Source organism: Puma concolor, chromosome E4, assembly GCF_028749965.1.
Source record: "Puma concolor isolate L17-30 chromosome E4, mPumCon1.1.hap2, whole genome shotgun sequence".
Taxonomy (NCBI): Eukaryota; Metazoa; Chordata; class Mammalia; order Carnivora; family Felidae; genus Puma; species Puma concolor.
In genome coordinates, this window is record NC_141683.1 from 29,519,369 (window position 1) to 29,534,618 (window position 15,250).

At 50.9% G+C, this 15,250-nt stretch overlaps 1 protein-coding gene across 7 annotated transcripts in view; it reads right to left on the reverse strand.

Moving 5' to 3' along the window:
- The window catches only part of NAV1 (neuron navigator 1), a 247,991-nt gene that overhangs the window by 166,438 nt on the left and 66,303 nt on the right, over window positions 1–15,250 (reverse strand). For all 7 annotated transcript variants that reach the window (XM_086694515.1, XM_086694516.1, XM_086694520.1 and 4 more), the window contains 2 exons: window positions 10,041–10,793; window positions 3,058–3,161 (listed from right to left, as the gene is read on the reverse strand). In XM_086694515.1, coding sequence (XP_086550641.1) covers window positions 3,058–3,161; window positions 10,041–10,762 — 826 coding nt within the window. In that variant the 5' untranslated portion in view covers window positions 10,763–10,793. Of the gene's footprint in view, window positions 1–3,057; window positions 3,162–10,040; window positions 10,794–15,250 lie in introns of those variants that run through there.

Sequence of the window (15,250 nt, forward strand, 5' to 3'; positions counted from 1 at the left end):
TCCCCAGGCAGCAGAAGTAAGAAAGTAGTACAAGGCTGAGAAAGGTCTTACCCTTTTCCTGCTCCCCTCAAGGCTTCTGTGTCCCCCTCCCCGCCCCCCCCCCCCCCCACAGGTGCCTGGGTGCCAGAAAGGACCATATTGGGAAGAGGGCAGAGAAAGGCTGCTTGCTCCTCCTCAGCCGGCAAGAAACAGGCCCACAGAGGGTAGATGATTCCATAACCACTGACTTTCGATTCCTTCCTCCCTCACTCAATTCACCATTTCACCAAACACTGACCAGTAGGCACGGTGCTACGTCATGGGGAACAAGATGGGCTCACAAACAAGAAGGACATCTGAACCACACAAGAAAGCAGACCGGCCCCTTGTCGTCTACAAATCGATATGGGAATCACAGGATCGATAACTGAAATGACTGGGCTGGGTTCTGTGAATGACACCGATATAGGATACGGCACTCTATTCTCCAAGGCACCCAAGTATCCTTCTACAAATTGGACAGCATAACCCCGGCGTTTTCCTCATGCTGCAGGGCCTCGTCAGGGAAGGACTGACTGGGCTGTCCTATTGACTCCTACAAGGGCAGGTCACCGGGTCACTGGGGATGCCAACAGAACTTGTGGGTCAGGCTCACTGGAGCGAATCCCTAGACTATGAACGCCTTGAAAACAGGTCAAAGTCGTATTCATCTTTATACATAAATGCCATTTTAAATTTTTAAATTATTTATTTATTTTTTTAAAAAACTGGGGCACCTGGGTGGCTCAGTCGGCTAAGCATCTGACTTCAGCTCAGGTCATGATCTCGCGGTTCATGGGTTCAAGCCCTGCATCAGGCTCTGTGCTGACAGCTCAGAGCCTGGAGCTGCTTCGGATTCTGTGTGTGTGTCTCTCTCTCTGCCCCTCCCTGTTCATGCTCTGCCTCTCTCTCTCTCAAAAATAAATAATAAATCCTTAAAAAAATTAAAAAAAATATAGGCTCCATGCCCAATGTGGGGCTTGAACTCACAACCCCAAGACCGAGAATGGCATGCTCTACCGACTGAACAGCCAGGTGCCCCTTATTCATCTTCTACCTTTGGGTTGAGCACGGTGTTTGGCACAAGACAAACACCCACTGATGGTTTGTTGATTGAATGAAAGGAGAAATGAATGAATGAGTCACCACATGCTAGGAGTGAAGTTCAAAGGTAGGGGAGCAGGGCATAAAACGGAAGCCTTCCATTATCTCTCGTCTCCTCTGTTTTCTTCAGGCTTGAGTACAGGCTCCCCTACAAAGCACAGGCAGACCCCAAATCTTTCCCTCCATCCAACCCTTCAAAGAGCTTGGTATATCGTTGGCCGAGATGGGTCACCATGACGACCAGCCGGTGCAGGGCAGAAGCCGTGCAGTGAACCTTATTCCTCTTCCCCAGGAGCCTTGGAGGAAGCAAGGGTTTCTCACTTTCTTTATCGCCTCCAGAGGCTCATTGGCATCCCACCCCACAGTGGAACGCAACCCAGCTAGCTGGGAAGGATGGTCTTCCGGCTGACAAGCCTGGGGGACTGCTAAAGCCAGTCTGCAGCAGACGCTAAAAGTGAAAGTCCTCTCACCAACTCATCAGATAATAATTAGGACCGAGTGCCTGGTTAGGTGGAGATCATTAGCCTCCAACAACGTGGCATACACATAAGGAAGCCATTACACTAACAAAACTGCAAATGTAAAAATAGAGCTCCACATAGTTTCCTGGTTACCACATTCTAATTCTGATGGTTTTTCAATGCCAGTGAAATTTGGTTTCCTTTGTCCCCCGCCATGCCCTGGTTCCTCTGCGTGTGTACTTGTTGTGGGAGGCAATGGCTTACTTTCTAGATGCCCAGTCTCTACCCCCGTAAACCTCTACAAGTCTTTCCATGGAGTGCGTGTTGCTGCTCTGTTTTCAGGGTCACAATGGTCCCAAGACCACTGCTGGGGCCCAGGCCAGCAGAAGCCTCAAAAGGGCCCAGCCCCCAGCCAAGAGGAACACCCAACCACAAGCATACAGGGGACAAAGAAGGCAGAAATGGCATGTCCAATGACAAGGGTCAGGCTGTGTTCTATGCCCCAGCTTTGCCCACCAGAGCAAAACACCGAGACGAAGCTAAGACAAACTCTCTGGACAATCCCAGGTTTGCCAAAAGCAAGCTCATTCTCTTCCTGGGGCAGCCAAAGGATAGGTAGAGCCGGTGCCCGGCAGGATGGAGTCTCCTGTATCTCTCGTGGGCACCACAGTCACCCTCTGGGTATTTCTTAAATGTTGCAAGAAAATCAGCACACACACCCAAACGCTGCGGAGAGTTTAGATTCTGACCAGTGTAGTACCTGACAGGCATTCACCCATCCATTCATTCACCAGTCACTCATTCAGAGACACCTGCTGAGCACCTGCCGTGGGCCAGAGGCCAGACTGGGGATGCACCTGGGAACAAGCAGTGTCTCTGCTCTTACAGAATATCACTGTATCCGACTTTCAGGGGTCTTCTTGGTGAGTCTCACATTCTGGCTCCTGAGGCTCAGTCACCAGGACTACAAAGCATCAGGTGACTATAGGTCACTATGTTGTGACTATAGGGTGCCACAGGAAAGATGATATGTGTGGGAGCGGCCTGTGAAAAGTGGTCCCGGGAAACAGTCATCAGGCAGTTAGCCAAAGGCTCTGGACACCATTGCTGGTTCCCAGTACACCTTCACTGTTCATCTGGGCTTTGCTTGGAACCTGGCTCTTGCGTCTCAATCTCCCAGCTTGTTACTTTTTTGTCAGGCCCTCGGTGGCTCCCGAAACCGACCCCTGGATACACAGGGCACCCACTGGTCGCTTTCCTAGCCTGACTCTGAAGTGCTGCTTGATTTGATGGACCAACCCTGGGTTGAGTCAAGCATGGCAGAAACTCAAAGTGCAATTCACAGGTTGACATCTCATTGTTAAGAGAGGGACCTGTATTAGCAAAGTCATTTCTTCCACATGGGCAGTGGGGAGACATCTAGTCCAGTGGCCTCCCCACCCCCAAGAGGAAGTCTTTCCCCCAGAACACTTACCTGTGTAGGAGAAGCTCTCCTCGGTCCCACCAGGGGGGCCAGAATAGCCATCGAGGGCCCAGCTAGCTTGGGGGACGGGACCAGGTTCCTGGTCTGTCTGAAGCCTGTGGGACAGAGATCGGGTGGTCACTCATAGCAGGGGTTCTCCTGGCCTCAAAGCTTCTCCAAGGAGCTAAGGAAATCCCCTTGGAGCTCGGATCTTCTCCTCTGCTGTGCCCTGCACCCCTCTGGGCTGGACCCTCCCTGGCAGGCACGCACACGTGTGCACTCCAGCATGCAGCACGCCTTGGGCAAACTTTGGCCAGTGGTAGGGGCTCTGGGGGGGGAACTCCAGAGGGAACGGGGATGCCCGATGCCAGTCACCCTTTGGTATTCCACCCATTCCCAGGAACACAAATCACCCACAGGACAGAGGAAACCCATAGCAACTCCAGGCCTCGGGTCCTTCCTCCTGCTGCGATCCCTGCCTTCGGTCCATGCCTGCATTATAGCCATGCACACACAGAGGGAAGAGCTCCCTCTGAAGCTGAGGTCACTGACTCCTTATGACAGCTCAGGGGGCACACAGGCCTCCTTGGGCTTGCTCACAGCCCCGGGGAAGATGGAGGGGTAGGCTTAGTTGAGGTCACAATGACTCCAGGAGGATAAGTTCATGTTGGGCCAGTGTGGCAGCAGGAAGGAAGGGTGAGGTCTCCGGGCACCAGCTCCCAAGTGCATGCAGACTTCTGAGCACAACCCTAACCGTACAGTCGCTCCCAGGAACAAAGGCTGTGGGAGCTTTTATTATAGGCAATTACCCTGGGCTCTCAGAGCTGGCCCGCCCACCCGTCCGCCCGCTGTCTCCAGCTAAATGGACCCTTTGGCAGCTTGGTAGGAGGGGGAGGGGTGAGCTGTACACGCAGGAGGGGAAGTTGACGGCTGGTCCTGGGGACGGGGGCTGGGTCAGGGGACCCTGTGAGTCTCCAGTGCGACTGAAATTTCGTCTTCCTCTCTCCAGTTTTTCCTTTTTTCAACCTAGATGGCTGGGCCTCTGGGCTCAGCTCTGTTGTTAACTTGCTATGCAATGCAGAGCAAATCTTTTCTCTCTCTGGGTCCCGCTTCCATCATGGGATAGAAGAGATGACCTCCAAGGCCCTGGATGGCTCTTTCTAAGCCATGCAGGCAGTATTGAGTTCTTGTGTGTGTGCAGGCCCCTAAGGTGGGTGCTTGCAATAGAGCTGGGTGGGGGTACTCTGAGAAAGCAGGAGACCTCATCTTGCCCTGGGGACTGCTCAGTATGATGGGGTCATTCACCACGTACTACTATCAATTCAACGTCAGCCTGATGTTTGAGTATTATGGGGATAAAGAAAAGCTGAAGTTGCTTGGTTTCCTGGAAGAAATGAGTATAGATCTGGGGTTTTGAAGGAATGCAACACACTGCTGAGAAAGTAATAGGACATTCAACTGGGGAGAGGGAATTCTATACAATGTATACATGTTTCACTGAATAGCATTGTATATGTAGAGCTAGGCACCGCCTGACCCAGAGCAGGTAGGCAGTAACTAGCGTTAGAAATACAAATAGTTTGGGGTGCCTGGGTGGCTCAGTCGGTTAAGCGTCCCTGGCTCAGTCGGTTAAGCGTCCGACTTCAGCTCAGGTCATGATCTCGCGCTCTGTGAGTTCGAGTCCCGCGTCAGGCTCTGTGCTGACAGCCTGGAGCCTGCTTCGGGTTCTGTGTCTCCCTCTCTCTCTGGCCCTCCCCCTGGTCATGCTCTGTCTCTCTCTGTCTCAAAAATAAATAAACCTTAAGGAAATACAAATAGTTTGGGGCACCTGCGTGGCTCAGTGGGATGAGCGTCCGACCGAGGTCATGATCTCACAGTTCATGAGTTCGAGTTCTGCGTCTGTGCTGACAGCTCAGAGCCTGGATCCTGCTTCGGATTCTGTGTCTCCCTCTCTTCTCTGGCCCTCCCCCCTCCCCCTCCCCCGGTCATGCTCTGTCTCTCTCTGTCTCAAAAATATACAAATAGTTTGGGGCGCCTGCATGGCTCAGTTGGATGAGCCTCCAACCGAGGTCATGATCTCACAGTTCACGAGTTCGAGTTCTGCATCTGTGCTGACAGCTCGGAGCCTGGAGCCTGCTTCAGATTCTGTGTCTCCTCCTCTCTCTCTCTGCCCTCCCCCTCTCTGCCCTCCCCCACTCACACTCTGTCCACTCTCTCTCAAGTAAACATTTAAAAAAAAATACAAATAGTTTGCTCTCATGCTTGTTAGAGCTTGCATTGGCCCAGGAACACTGAGGAAGTAGTTTGCCCTCATGCTTGTTAGAGCCTGCACCAGACCAGGAACACTGAGGAAGGCAGCCTCTATCGCTCTAACCTCAGTTGATTTCACACTTTCATCTCTGCCTGCCTCCACCCCACCCCCCCAAACTCAGCCAGGAACCCCAGTGTCTCTCCTCCGTCTCTCCTCGCTTTCACTTTCCAGCCCAAATGGACAGTTTCATCTATGTTAGAAGTTGGCTAGAGGTTGAACCTGAGAGAAGAAAACCAGTAGCCCTATCCTGACCCCATTGCCTGTACCCTCCTAACTGAAGTCTGATCAGAGGAGGGAAGGAGAGAACTGTTAGAAAAGGAAAACACTTGGCAGTTGGAAAAAGGCAGCAACAGGGTGGTGATCCTTTAGGCGGCCTTTTTCCAGAAGAGCAGAGGAGAAGGAGGTTGAAGACCTGAGGAAACCTGAGGGAACCTGAGAGAACCACAAGTATGAGACCAGAGGATCTGGAGAGCAGACTGAGAGGCATTTATGCCTTTTCTGGGTCCAGCGAGCAGGGGCAACCAGAGGGAGGCAGCGGCAGGTCAGAGAAGAGGCAGGAGATGAACTTCATTGGGAAGGGCCACACTCAGATCCTAGGAAAGAGATGGTTATGGGCAAGGAAAAAGATGGCTGATGGATTTGTTCCCTGGAGAAGCAGGTCAGGCAGGACAGGCTGGAGACGGGGAGAGGAGCATGATAACCTCTCTTCTGTGATCAGCTGGAGCTTTGCAGAAGGCCAAAGTAAAGGCTAAGGTGCTGGGGGGTGGGAGCAGGAAATTTCCATGAAGACAGGAGATCTGTGACTTCTAGGGAGCAAATGGCACCTCCTTGGCTATGAAACTTGCAAAGGTAGCCCAGCCTGGCCCTGGGCAGCAGCTCCAGGTCCCACGGGGTGTACCGGGCTCCCACCAGCCTGCTTGTGGTACATAGGGGTGCCTTTGTCCTAATCTTTCCTTGCCCAAACCATGACCCTCCCTACCACCCTAATCCAGGGCCAGGATTAGAGCAAGGTGTAGGAGAGAGCATGGTAAAGGACCGCCTCCTCTCCGGGATTGGTACAACACATTTCCACCTCTGTTTCAAATGCAAACATGCAATAAATGTTTGTACATGTGCTGCCAAAGCGAGCATAACATGCAGTAAAGTGTTGCATTGGAATGTTCCGAGTTCTGACCTCTTTGAAAAATGTCAGAGTCTAAATCTGCCAAGGGACTTGTAGGGTAGGTAATGTAAAATCTTAAACAATTTAATGCCTAGACACTTTTCCCAAAGATTGAATTCAAAATGAAGGAGATCAGGTAGGAGAAGAAAGTCAAAGAGTCACCAGGGAAACACTGTACTAATTGGGAAAAGGCCATGCGAAGGAAGGTCTGCCCTGCATTTTTGCTTCCTTGCGTTCTCTCATCAGCGGGAGAATCTACGTGGAGGGCACGAGGGACAGAAGTGAGGAGCTCCTTAGGAAAAGCCACACGGAGTGCTGTGTGGGCAGTCCTTCAGGCAGAAGAGATGCTCCGAGAGGCAGGGATCGCCCAGGTAAGAATGTCCTTTGATCGCGGAGTCAGCTAGAATGCCTGCCATGATGGGAAGCTCACTGCCTTATCAGTAAATTTGTAAACCTCTCCAGTTGCTGGAAAGTTTTTCCCACTCACCTTCCAGTCTGTCTCAAACTGACTTCCAACCACCGTGATGCTTAGTGCTCTGGAGCTGCACCAGGTAAACCTAAGTTATCTTACAACATGACAGCTCTTCAAATATTTGAGAACAGTTCTCAGAGCCTCTCGCGAAGCCTTCCTTTTCCAAAGTAAACTGCCTCGGTTCCTTTCACCATTCTTCTCACACCTTTTTTGGATCCCGCACCAACCTGTCCATCTTTCTCGAAATGTGTTTTTGTGCATCAGTGTCCTTTTAAAATGTGATGTCCCGAAGTGATACTCTAAAAGAGGCCTGACCACATGGTGAACAGAGTGGGAATATTGGCTTCCTTGTCCTGGACACCGGACATCTACTGCTGAGGTGTAAGAGTGCCCGGAACTTTTCAGAGCCTGAGTCACACTGTTGACTCCTAATAAAAGTCAAAGCTCCTCACGGTTTCCAGTGCCCCCCTCCAGATGCTCTGTCACCACAGAGACTCCCTGTGTCCCAGGAATGGTGTACCAACTTTTTTTTTTTTTAACTTTTTTTAATGTTTATTTATTTTTGAGACAGAGAGAGACAGAGCATGAATGGGGGAGGGTCAGAGAGAGGGAGACACAGAATCCGAAACAGGCTCCAGGCTCTGAGCTGTCAGCACAGAGCCCGACGCGGGGCTCGAACTCACGGACCGCGAGATTGTGACCCGAGCCGAAGTCGGCCGCTTAACCGACTGAGCCACCCAGGCACCCCTGTACCAACTTTTTAAACCCTAAACGGAAGTGGGTTTCTCCTCACACTAGCACAGAGAGAAAACCCAGAAAGTCAGGTTAGTCAGGGAGGTACTTAATTTGCATTTGAGCCTCTCTAAACCATGTGACGCTCAGTAATTAAAACTTGGTTTCCTTACAAATAACCCAGTGAAGAGATGGGCAGAAAACATGAATAGACACTTCTCTCAAGAAGACATCCGGATGGCCAACAGGCACATGAAAAAGATGCTCAACGTCGCTCCTCATCAGGGAAATACAAATCAAAACCACACTCAGATATCACCTCACGCCAGTCAGAGTGGCCAAAATGAACAAATCAGGAGACTATAGATGCTGGCGAGGATGTGGAGAAACGGGAACCCTCTTGCACTGTTGGTGGGAATGCAAATTGGTGCAGCCACTCTGGAAAAGAGTGTGGAGGTTCCTCAGAAAATTAAAAATAGACCTACCCTATGACCCAGCAATAGCACTGCTAGGAATTTACCCAAGGGATACAGAAGTACTGACGCAGAGGGGCACTTGTACCCCAATGTTTATAGCAGCACTCTCAACAATAGCCAAATTATGGAAAGAGCCTAAATGTCCGTCAACTGATGAATGGATAAAGAAATTGTGGTTTATAAAAACAATGGAGTACTATGTGGCAATGAGAAAGAATGAAATATGGCCCTTTGTAGCAACATGGATGGAACTGGACAGTGTGATGCTAAGTGAAATAAGCCATACAGATAAAGACAGATACCATATGGTTTCACTCTTATGTGGATCCTGAGAAACTTAACAGAAACCCATGGAGGAGGGGAAGAAAAAAAAAGAAAAAGAAAAAGAGGTTAGAGTGGAAGAGAGCCAAAGCATAAGAGACTCTTAAAAACTGAGAACAAACTGAGGATTGATGGGGGTGGGAGGGAGGGGAGGGTGGGTGATGGGTATTGAGGAGGGCACCTTTTGGGATGAGCACTGGGTGTTGTATGGAAACCAATTTGACAATAAACTTCATATATTGAAAAAAAAAAACTTGGTTTCCTTAATGTGGCCATTTTAGTAAAGTTATATATATATTTTTTTCAATTATTATTATTATTTTTAATGTTTATTTATTTTTGAGAGATAGAGCATGAGCGGGGGAGGGGCAGAGAGGGAGGCAGACACAGAATCTGAAGCAGGCTCCCGGCTCCGAGCTGTCAGCACAGAGCCCGATGCGGGGCATGAACCCACAAGGCATGAGATCATGACCTGAGCTGAAGTCAGACGCTTAACCGACTGAGCCACCCAGGCGCCCCAGTAAAGTTATATTTTTATTTAAAAAGCGTATGTACTAAGGGCACCTGGGTGGCTCAGTTGGTTAAGCCACCGACTCTTGGTTTCAACTCAAGTCATGATCTCACGATTCGTGGGTTTGAGCCCTACGTCAGGCTCTGTGCTGACAGTGTGGAGCCTGCTTGGGATTCTCTCTTGGCCCGTCCCCTGATCTCTCTCTCTCTCTCTCTCTCTCTCACTCTTTCAAAACAAATAAACATTTAAAAAAAAAAAAGGAAAAAATAAAAAGAAGCATACGTACTTGATGGACATGTTTTCCTATGCACTCAAGTTGCATGTCTGAAGAAAACTAGAGACTAATTTGTTGACCATGTTGTTATGAATGGTGGCTGGGCCACCGCCAAAGGTGGCGACCCCTGTCTGACTATTTAGAAAGCAATACTGACTGTCCTTGGTAGGCCAGGCACGAGGAAAACAGTTATGTATAAAGAAATATGGTAAGTGGACAGAAAGAGACTGAGTGACAGACAGACAAATACAGAGTATTATGGGAGGGCCAGGAGGAACAGTTAGGACTTCACTCACTATGAACTGAAGGCACCATGCCCATGACAATGCAGTTAGTCTAACTCACAGTGGTGGCAAATATCCCAGATGAGCTGGGTGAGACTGACCTACCCACCTGCACCTCTAGCTGCTTAAGCATCCACAACACCCTAATCTACTGTCTCAGAGCCCAGGGAGATGGACATTTTGGGATGGTACTCTCCTTATGATCCTGTTTGTTACACAGTCCCCAGAGTTGAGGCCTCTGACAAAAACCTTGCTTAGATCCTGGTCCACCTTTTATGTCCCCAATCCTATCTCCGCTCTCCCAACTCTTTGCCTCACTTCCTCTATACTCCGGGCCCCCTGGTCTCCACCAGCTACTCATCACCTAGGCTCCCTCCTCTTTGGACTTGCCACTGAATCCCAGCTCCATGCTTCCCTCCCTTCCTCCCCATCTGCCCCCCACCCCAGCTCACCTGTACTGGAAGGGGGCTACTGTGGCTGTGACTGGCTGACTCTGCTGATGGACCGAGGCGAAGCTGATGGCCCCTGGGGTGGGGGAGGGGCGCTTGCTCTGCACAGGGCTGCACACTGGGGAAGAAGCCCCTGATGCTGCCCCGGCATCAGGCTCCAAAGACTTCGAGACCCCTGGACTTTTGTAGTTTGTATCTCTTTGGTCCTTTCCCGGGTGGTTAGGAGGTTTTCGACCTTCAGGAGCCCCTGGTATTTGAGTTTCTCCATGAGAGCTCATTCGGGATGGGCTCCTGCCCCGGGTCTGGCGGACTGGAATCCCTTCCTGAGCCACCTTCTTCTTTCCCTGGGTGCCTTGTGTCTCCCCAGTTCTTCTGGACCCAGCCCGGCTGGAGAGGGCAGCTTTTGGGCTTGCCCTGGGACTGCTCCATGGGGAGCTGGAGAGGCCTTCACCACCCTCAGCTGACTCTCTCCCTGCCCCAGAAGTCTTGGGGGAGCCTCTCCCCCGAGAGGCCTTAGGAGAGGAGTTTCTGGAAGGGCCTCCTGCTTTGCCCAGTCTCGGGGAGGCCGAACGCTGGGGGCTCAGGGCCAGGCCGGCCTGGCGTGGCCGCAGCTGGGGAGAGGCGCCCGGTGTATGAATCCTGGTCTGGGAAGCAGCTCGAGGCACAGGTATGGAGGAGGCATAGTGGGGCCGGCTGGCCGAGTTCACATTGGCCATCCCATTCATGGTGAGCAAGGTGGCAATGAGGACTACTGTCCTGCAGAGAGAGGAGAGAAAAGAAGATCGTTAGGCACCATCCTGAGTTTCCATCCCCGAGGGTATAAAGATGATGATGAAGTCAGGGGAAGAGGCATCAGCATCCAGGCTGGACACGGGGACTCCTGGCTTCACATCCTGATTCAGTCAGTGCCTCCCTGCCTGACTCTGGACAAAAACCCCTTTACCTCCCCTCTCTCAAATGCTGCTGTGAGTCTCCTATGCAGACACATATGTGAAAGTGTTTTGGGAACTATGGTGCTCTCTACAAACGGAGTTAATTTGGCTTCCCTTGCCTCTTGCCCTCCACTGATAGGGGATAGACCCTTCCTCGCACCCTGAGTCTACAAGGCACTGACCACGGTAAACCAACTTCCTTGTGCCGTCCGCCTTTGCTCTGCATGTTCCTTCCACTTGCCACTTTATCTGACAAAAGTGTCCAGGATACCTCTCCAGTGGAGTGTAATCCTCCAGATCCCATTGGGCCCAAAGGTGGAGCAGCCGATCCCAATCCCCACCAATCATAAACTTGCGAACCTTCTCTGACCTCGGGCTCCTGCCACCTGGCTCATACTATTCACTGGTCCTCGTTGATGCCCATCTCTCCTGGTCCCTATCCACTGCCCCCACCCCTTCAGTCACTGGAGATTTGGGCACTGGACTCAGTCTTCCTTTCTAGCCCATTCCCCATCCACCTCCCAACCTAGCAAAAGTGACCTCTGCCACCCTGGGCCTCTGGTCTCACAGATTAAGTGTCCCACGTTTAGATACAGGCAGAACCCTCTAGGTACCCCCCCTCCCCCAGCACTCAATCCCTTCCCTCCCAGACCCTGATCCATTAATTATCGCATCTCTCTCCCATACCCTCAACCTCTCCTCCTCTACCAGCTTCTCTTCCCTGCCATGTTAATTAATGAATTAATTGCTCTATTAATCACTTTCATTCCCGAGGGAATTTGAAGCCATTTACAAAGACACAATCAATCAATTTCAGATAGGTGAAAGAGTGAAGTGGAGGAAATGTAGAAAATGAAACCATAAAAGAATTTTCAGAGCACACACATAAATGCTTCCATAATTTTGTTGTGGGAAAGGCCTTTAGATGCCCCACGTCAGAGGCAGAAATTACAAAAGAAAGCACTGATAGACTTGAGTGCATAAGAATGAAAATCTCTGTATGAACACAAGAGCCCTTTCAAAAGGTTCAAGCCACCAAGAAACTATAAAGATACTTGCAACATATATGGGGGACAAGGAGTTAATACTTTTAAGCACAGGGAATTCTACCAAATCAATAAGAGAAAGCAAATGCCCCACAGAATAAAAAGCAAAAGACTTGAACAAGGAATTCACAAAATAATACATACAATTGGCCAAAACCCAACAAAAAGAAAAGGCCTCCTTAAAATCGAAGAGATGCCCGTTAAATGTTATCATTTCTGCTATCAAATTTACTACCTTTTAGAAAATGCATATTATCCACCATTGGTACAGGGCCACAGGGCTCTCATACACTGCTGTGGGAACAATGCCAGATCTAGAAATGTGTCCTAGGGAAAGGATTGAAAATGTAGGCAAATGTTTATGTACGAGGAGGCAAATGCTCAAGTTGACTCTCCAGGGGTAAATGGGCTCTGGGTGAAGACGGAGACAGAGGACATGTGGGCAGAGAAAAGGCCACCACGGTACAGCTGGTCCACCCAAGACCACTGGGGTGGCCCCTTTCACACTGTGGAAAAAGCTGTCGGCAACTGCAAGGGATTGTTTCTGGCTGTTGTTGGCCTTGCTCTGACCTTTGACTCTGTGGCCCGGGACCAGTTACAGGCTAAGCTGTGAGAAGTCAATGTAGACCCCTAAACATTGATGGATTTATAGAACTACAGCGCGAAATGACGGAGAGTTAGGGCTTCAGGACTGCCCTACTCACGGATGAAATAATTTCCACTAGGAAGAGAAATACAATGACCTCCTCCTCCTTTCCTCTAATTTGTACCTGAATGACTTGATGCCACTATTGAATGAGCTGAATGTCCTCCAGCAGACAGGGCAAAGCCGTGTGTGTTCAGAGGCGCACAACCAGCTTGCCTCCACTCCTCCAGTGGCTGCCCCATCACCTAGGCCCGTAGGACCCCGTCCAAGGCTTCCCTGACTCCTACTTCCTTCCCACCCACCAGGCCACAGTCTGAAAGGACGCTCTTAAGTCACCCTTTGCCTGCCCACCGTCTCCCATACAGGGCGTGCTGCCCTGTCCCCAGCCCCCAGCATGCCAAAGACAGTCCCATTGGAGGGCCTGAGTGAGAAGTACTTTCACAAAGAGATCTCAGAATGTGTCAAGTAGGTACTAACAGCAGCTGTGAGAATCTCCATGCTCAGCCTGCAAAATAAGAACAGGATAAAATCTAGCAACTGCTGCCAGGTGGAGAAATAGAGGGTCTTTAAGATAAGAAGGAGCACTATGCTTTAGCCTGGCCTCAAGACCATAGTGAGGATTCTTCCCCAGTAGCGGTGAGAGCAGATTTACTCTGTCATCCTTCTCCTATCCCGCCATTCCACTAACGATCAGCTACGTGCCTCACTGACAATGCCAAGCAGGACCAAAGGGACAAGAATGGACCCGATGAAAGGTGTGTGTGGTCCCTGAGCTGCTGACCTTGGCGTCCAGCACAGAGCTGAGCCATGCACTGGCCGACTGAGCTAATCAGCTGACCACCACGACAAGGACCCAAGACCACTGACCCATGACAGCCATACCCCCGAGATTTCAGCGTTCCCATGTTTAATCCCTGCACTGGCACGGTGCCACACAGGCCACTTCTGCCTCCCCCCTTGGGCTGAGTCCCCATCAGGGGACCATGGCCACATGAACGCACCAGACCACCCCCTCTGGGAGCTACCTCTGTGATGAAACCTAGAGCTGTATCTAGGCTCCACCTGCACCACTCCCCTACCCACGTTGTAATGCCCAGGGACCCCCCAAGAGCCCAACTCACCTACGTTGTCCCTGAAGCATCCCCAGACTCCCCCAAGCCCTACATCAAGGACTGACCAGAGTTCCGGCCAAGAGAGCCCCAAGGCAGAGAAAGCTGATTCTACTTCACTTGCTAATGGAGCAGATGCAGTTGCTGCTTTCACTGGATCATCATTTTTTCAAAGGCTGATGGAAGAAGATTTAAAAACATTCCTGTGGTAGGTCACAGGAGCCACACCCCTCCCTCTTCACTGCAGTTGGGGCCCTGCTCTCTCCCGCACCCCGCCCGTGCCCATGACAGCCCTCACCTAGACCAGGAACAGCACCACACAGGATGTAACAACCACTCTCCCACGTGGGAGCCTAGGAGAATCAGACCACCCTTAGGTCTACAATCAGGTGGTGGAGGAGGGATCCCCAAATACATTGAGCTCTTTTAGCCTGGCAGGCAAGGGGGCACAAAGGAGCCTTCCTGGTTTGCCTTTAGAGTGGGAACTCCCAGGTGCTTCAGTATCCTTACAGAGATCTCAAGGGGACACCCAGCAAATCCCTCTTCCCTAGACAGTATCAGGATCTCTCTTTCATTGAGACATGGTTTCTAACCCTCACAACAACCTCCTAAAGTAGCTTTTATTATCCCCATTTGCCAGGTCAGGAAAACAAGGCTGAGAAGGTTAAGTCGGCTGCCAAACGACAAACATAGCTAGAGAGCAGTAAAGCTGTGATTCAAAAGCAGATGAGCAGGACCCTGAGGCCCAAGGATGGATTCCCTAGACCACAGCTACCAGTGCAAGTCCAGCCTCAGGAGGTACTCCTCAGCCTCCATATCCACACTGTTGTTGCTGTGATTGACAGGTCTGGGCCTTCCAGAGATTGTGGGGGAGGGTAGAAGGGGGCGTAAATCCAGTTCACAGGGTGGAAAACAGAAAAGGAAACCAGTCACGGGCCTCTGGAGGAGGCCTCCTCCTCCTCTCTTTTTCTCCAGCACTCCTCAGATCTAGCCAGCTACCCTTGCACTGTTTATATCCTGTTTGCCTTTGGTGGTACTAGGGGTCAAGGTGGTCTCAGGGCACTGCCTTGTAAGAGGCTATAGGCAATGATGCGGCTGGGGAGGGAGATAATGGGCCAAATCCAGCCTGGCCACATGCTTAATATGCCCAGTTGGCAGCAGGTGGCATACTTGGGGTAGGTGGGAATTGAGGAGGAAGACTATGGAATTACAAGACTACAGTAGATGGGAGACCTGGGGAAAAGGGGGGAGAGAGTGCTCATGGGAGGCAGGGTCTTAACTGAGACACATGGACAATAGTATCTCCAATAGTATCTCAAGGGTGAGGCCTCTGTGCAGATGATCTCTGCTGTGGCCCCAAAAGTTATCTACTGGCCATGGCACCCAAGCTGCCTTGTTAATGGACCGAGTGATTTGGGAAGCTCCCATACTTGCTCTGGGGCTCAGTTTCTCCTTCTGTCAAATGAGGGGGAAATTCTGC